The sequence below is a fragment of the Phascolarctos cinereus genome, unplaced genomic scaffold, assembly GCF_003287225.1.
Source record: "Phascolarctos cinereus isolate Bilbo 61053 unplaced genomic scaffold, phaCin_HiC Scaffold_5;HRSCAF=322, whole genome shotgun sequence".
Lineage (NCBI taxonomy): Eukaryota > Metazoa > Chordata > Mammalia > Diprotodontia > Phascolarctidae > Phascolarctos > Phascolarctos cinereus.
Window position 1 is genome coordinate 266024680 of NW_027555958.1, and position 5661 is coordinate 266030340.

The 5661-nt window shown below is 49.9% G+C and overlaps 1 protein-coding gene across 1 annotated transcript; it reads left to right on the forward strand.

Moving 5' to 3' along the window:
- The first annotated feature begins 950 nt into the window (after positions 1-950).
- SYNGR2 (synaptogyrin 2) lies at positions 951-5498 on the forward strand. Its single transcript, XM_078155822.1, has 4 exons — positions 951-1151; positions 3471-3708; positions 3890-4029; positions 4277-5498. The coding sequence occupies exons 1-4, from the start codon at positions 966-968 to the stop codon at positions 4472-4474; spliced, it is 762 nt and encodes a 253-aa protein (XP_078011948.1). The 5' UTR covers positions 951-965; the 3' UTR covers positions 4475-5498.
- Positions 5499-5661: the final 163 nt, after the last annotated feature.

Here is a 5661-nt window from a genome sequence, read left to right on the forward strand (position 1 = left end):
AAAAGCTTTTGAGTTTGCCCTTAAAAATTCAGTTTCTCCTGCACTGAAGGGGGGAGGGGAAGGGGGAGAAGACTTTGTTAGATTGTGGCTCATCTGAGAAAGATCTGACATTTTTTTTAGTAGACTCCAAGATCAAGAGCAGGGGTACTATTAATACTAATAATACTATTTACTATGTCTGGGTCAGACTACATTTGAGTACTGTGTTCAGTTATGATGTCGTATTTTAAGGACATTGGTGGGGGTGAAGTGGAGATTGCGCAGAGGGGACTGACCAGAATGAAGTACTTTGGGGTTAAGTCACGTGAGGAGCCGTTGAAGGAACTAGGAGCTGGAGGAGGGGTGGTGGTTGGCCTGGAGAAGGGATCTGGTGGGGGGGGGGAAAGAAGGCTGCCTTTGAGTATTTGAAGGGCTATCTCGTCAAAGAGGGATTCGACTCTGTCGTTTCTTGGTCCCAGGAAGAAGCACCCGAAACCCCAGGTGGAATTACAAAGTGGCAAATTTTGGTTGGATACAAAGGACTTTCTAACGACCAGAGACATCGAAAGGAGAAATGGGCCGCTTTTGGAGTTAGTGGACTTGCCCTCTAGGTCTTCAATCGCAGGCCTAGTTAGTCCTGGGCTTATTTTGGAGGGGATTATTGGACTAGATGGCCCCGAGGTCCCTTCCTCTAGGAGATTCTGATCCCGGGCGGGGAGGAGGGGGGCAGGCCGGGAAAGGGAACTTCATTGTGGGTGGGGGTTAATCAATAAAGCCCGTAAGTCCGGGTTGAACGGTTTAGGCCCGCTGGAGGCTGACCTTGGGAAGCCGCGGGGTGGTGGGGGGGAGGGAAAGGACTTGTCCCCGCCCACGGCCCCACCTCTTCTCTCAGGCAGGTGGCTCGCGGGCCTCGGGCCCGGCGCCCATTGGCCTGGGGCTCCCAGGGCAGGGAGCTGGTCACGCCCCTGGCGCGTGGGGGGCGGGGCATGGAGCTCCCCTTGTCACCCTCTGTGCCGGGAGTCTCTAGTTCGCGTTCCACGGGCGGTGGCGAAGGCGACGACGTCAACGTCAAAATGGACAGCGGGGCCTACGGGGCGGCCAAGGCCGGCGGCAGCTTCGACCTGTGGCGATTCCTGCAGCAGCCGCAGGTCATCGTTCGGGCTGTGTGCACGGTGAGCACCCCGAGCCCCGCGGCCGAGGGACCCAGGCCCGCCAGGCAGGACGGGCAGGACCTTCCGGCGGACAGCAGGTGGCAGACGGGGGTGCCCTCGCTTCGTGTTAGCGCCAGGCCCCCGACCCTGCCTACTCTGCCCACCCGGCGCTCCTGGCCCTCTGCCCCGGACCACGGCCACCCAACCCCGCCACCCCCACTCCCTCCACCCGTTTCTTCCGGGACTGGCATAACTGCGTGGCCCCGGGAGCAGGGCAGGTGTTCCGTGGCACCGAGGCAAGGCCCCGGCCGCCTTGCTGGCAGTGGGAGGGGCCAGGGTGAAACAGTGGGGCAGGTGGCAGGCTGTCTGCCCTGTTGCACTCCCGGGTTGGGGATTTATGAGTAGGGCATTTAAAAAAAAAAGTAGGAATGAGAAGGAAAGTGTGCCCTGAAAAGAGTGACCCTTGCCTGGGCCAAGGAGCGTTTGGTCCCCCTGCCCCCTGTAAAACAGGTTGGGGAAGGTTTGTAGGGGCTTGGACCACTGTTGTTGCTCCTTTCCCTCTCTTCCTGATAGGAAAAATGTGAATTCGGCTAGCCCAAATCTGAATATGTTGCTGCTTACATCATGTAGAACCGGCTATGGGAAAATCTGCCCCGGAATTTAGAAAGCCCTGGGTTCACTGGGGAAGACAATGTGACCAGTACTTGAAATGAATTCCTTGCGATCAGGGTGAGGAGAGGGCATCTTCGATGGTTGGACAATGCCTACTGATACTGACTGGCACCCCAGCACTGCCTAGTATATCTCCTGGTGAAGCTCCTCTCCTATAGGAGCACAGATTGCCCTGTGCTCTGCTTTAGGGGAAGGTGATGTATTGGCTTGGTAGTGCCAGGGCATGAGGGACTGGGCACATTGTTTCTCTCTACTTCCTCCCCTCCTCCCACAGATTTATAGGTTCTTGTTTTAGTTTGAAGGGTAGAACATGATTTGACTGCAAGCCCTTGTGATTGGAGGACTGGAGGGGCTACTCTTTCGGGTTGGTCCCTGAGGCAGCATTGTTTTAGATTAGCCTCTTGATCTAGGGCAAGGTGTGCTAATGGTAGGGGATTCCCTAGCCTGTAATAGATTTCCTCTGAAGTAGTCTTTCCTTTGGGACCGTGATTTTTGGATTCACTCTTAGGTCAGACTCATTTTGTGAAATGATTAACTGGGTAGACAGATCTGGGGTCCATAGATAATACTTGGAGAATATTTGGCCAAAGCTTCAGACTGATATTTCAACTGTCTTCCTCACTCCCACCCTACACTGCTTCGCCCCCCCCCAAAGCTGGCATAAATAGTGTTAGTGTAGCAGTTAATCTTCACTGGAAAACTGGCAACACTGAAGCATGTTGGCTGTGTTGTGTTAATGCCCTTTTATTTGGTGGCAACATTTATATCAGTGCTTATAGAGAGGGTAAACAAGAGTAGAACAAACTTTGAAAGCTAGGCAGGACAATCTCCATCTTGGGAGCCAGACCACTGACTAGAATACTCTGAGGCCTGAGCCACTCAGCTCTTCTGCCTGGAAGAATTATTCCCAGGCACATGTCCCACTGATCTGTGTTAGAATTTTATCTTTTACATGAGTATGGTGTTCATTAATGGATATTTATTAAGTAATGGGGATGTAGAGATGAAGTATTAAATAGTCCCTGACCTCAAAGAATGACATACTGTCCTGGGGATGGGATAAGGCAGGATGGAGACAGGGGAAAGATACATATACACATAAATATAATATAATGGGACGAAGGAGAGACCCCAGAATGCTTTAGAGATATTTGAGGAGGGACAGAAAACTTTCAGTTAAGGGAGATTGGGAAGGTGGCAGAGGTAGTGACTTGAAGGTAGAGAAATATTCTGAAAGGCAGAGATGTGGAAATTGAGTTGGAAAATATTCCAGGCTAGGGGATGGACTGCATAAATGTGAAGAACAGCTAGTTGTCCAGTTTAGCTGGAATGCACTTGTGTGTGCAGGAGAATAAATGAACTAGGCCTGAAAAGGTAGGCTGGCTATTAATGTCATAAGGAGCAGTTGACTTCTCTCCTCCCCATTAAAAGGAGGAAGTAATCACCTTATCAAATCCTGTATGGAAATCATGAAATGAAATAAAACAACACAAAATAAGATATTCAGTAAGTGGAAGAGACACCAGCCAGGAGTATCATCTGGCTCACATCAACTTTTCCCAGGTCCTAAATTGTTTCAAATTCTGGGTTTGTAGCTTGTGGGGATCATCATCCTAGGGTGTCAGTGTGGCTTCCCTAGCCTCATCAGACACTCCTTCTCTTCATTAGTTATTTGCTATGATCGTGTTCTCCTGCATCATTGGTGAAGGCTACGTTAATTCACACTATTCAGCTGACCTCCACTGTGTCTTTAACCACAATGAGGATGCCTGCCGATATGGCACAGCCATCGGGGTGCTTGCCTTCCTGGCTTCTGTCTTCTTCTTCGTGGTTGATGTGTATTTTCCCCAGATTAGCAACGCCACTGACCGCAAGTACTTGGTCATTGGTGACATGATCTTCTCAGGTAACTTTCCCATGGGCTTTTGGGGAAGGGATTCAAATTTTCTCCCCCGTTAGCCCAGTGGCTCCTGGGGTAGGGATGGGAAAGGATCCACTTATGTTCCTTGGTAATTCCCGGTGGTACTTTCTGACTTGGGGGGGGTGACTCTGTGGGGAGCTGGCTCCACATCCTATTTTCTCCCCAGCTTTCTGGACCTTCCTCTGGTTTGTTGGATTTTGTTTTCTCACCAACCAGTGGGCAGCCACCAAGCCCGTAGACGTGTTGGTGGGGGCTGACTCAGCTCGGGCAGCAATCTCCTTCAGCTTCTTCTCCATCTTCTCCTGGGTATGTGGGGGTCTGGGACCATGGTCCTATGGTGGGTGATGCCAGAGATATGGGTTTTGGCAAAGGGAGGGTTGGGGACAGGGTTCTTTACTCAGATTTCCAACCTAAACTCTTCGTCATTCCTAATGTAAGAAGGTTGGGGGAAATAAAAAAACAGGGGAACTAGATGTCCTGTCTCTCCTACCTTCTCCTCCCTGTCTCAGGCTTTTCCATCCATTCAAACCCTGACAAGCCACTCTTTCCCTAGGGCTTGCTGGCTGCCCTTGCCTACCAGAGATACAAAGCTGGGGTAGATGACTTCATCCAGAACTACATTGACCCTACCCCTGATCCTGCTGCCCCCTATGCCTCCTACCCAGGAGTTGCTGGAGACAATTATCAACAACCACCCTTCACTCAGAATGCAGAGACCACTGAGGGTTATCAACCACCTCCTGTGTACTAAGTTAAGGCAGCATGCAAAAGCACAGTGGGGGGGCAAAGGAAGGGGTGGGGTTGACTTAGTCTTCACCTTGAGGGAAGGGAAGGGGAGGAAGCCTTTGGACACCTTCAAGATGCCATTCCCTTTCTCCTGTTTGTACTCCATGCTTTTTCAAACCTGCCACATAATTTGAGGTACTACTTCCTTCCTTTCAGGAGGGACTGAAGAATCTGCCTTTGGACAGAGAATTTTGAAGACAGTTTTGGATAGAAGTGTTTTCTCACTGCTTTTCCCTTTGCCTGGGACAGCTATAGAAGCGGGATAATCCCTACAATGCTACTTACAGTGCCTTATATATTCCCCTTCATCTCAGGGGAGTAAAACTTGTGGTGATTTCTGTGGTTCTGGCAGTGGCTGCTTAGAGTTCTCTGCCAGGGATCATTCAGGTCCTGCTGAGACATTCTGTGGTGCTTGTGCATGTGGGTGTGCAGGGTGTGTTTGTGTGCCTTCATGCTTGTCCATTCTGTTGCCAGTGGTGGGCTCTGAGGTAGTGAGTTCCCCACCTTGATCCCTCCAACACATATATACTCCTTTGCTCTCAGGTCTATAACCCTTTTATCTGGGGTTATTCTCTTGATCTCTGCCCCATTCCCATTCAAAGGAGAAAGTGAGGACCACCAGGGCATCTAGCCCTGAACCCCTTATGGTTACTCTTGTATTCTTTCTGCTGGTTCTCCTGTATTCTGAGATTGCTAATCCACACCCAGTGCCAGGGTCTACCTGGGGGTTGGTGACAGCAGGGGCAACACTGCCTAGTCCTTGCTGTAGAAATCCTGGTAGCTGGGAGTGGCTTTGCTTAACCTGCAAGGCCCTGCTTTGTGTAAATATTCTGCCATTGTTAAAACATGAAATGTGAGGCAGGGCGAGAAGCATGCCTACCTTGCAGCCCCTGGATGGTTCTGAATGTATTAAAAAGTCATCAGAAAAGAACATCCAGAAGACTTTGCATTTTAAGTTGGTTTGGAGATGGAATAAAGAAATATATGTATGTGTGTGTTTATTTTTTATATTGTGTTTATTTTTTTCTCCTTTTGTTTCCCCTATTGGCATTGCTGTTATGGGCTTAAATTACTGGTAGAAAGGAAAAGGATATATTCTTTGGTGCAGTTCTACTATTTGTTGAGTTAAATTGGAATAGAAAGCCAACAGCT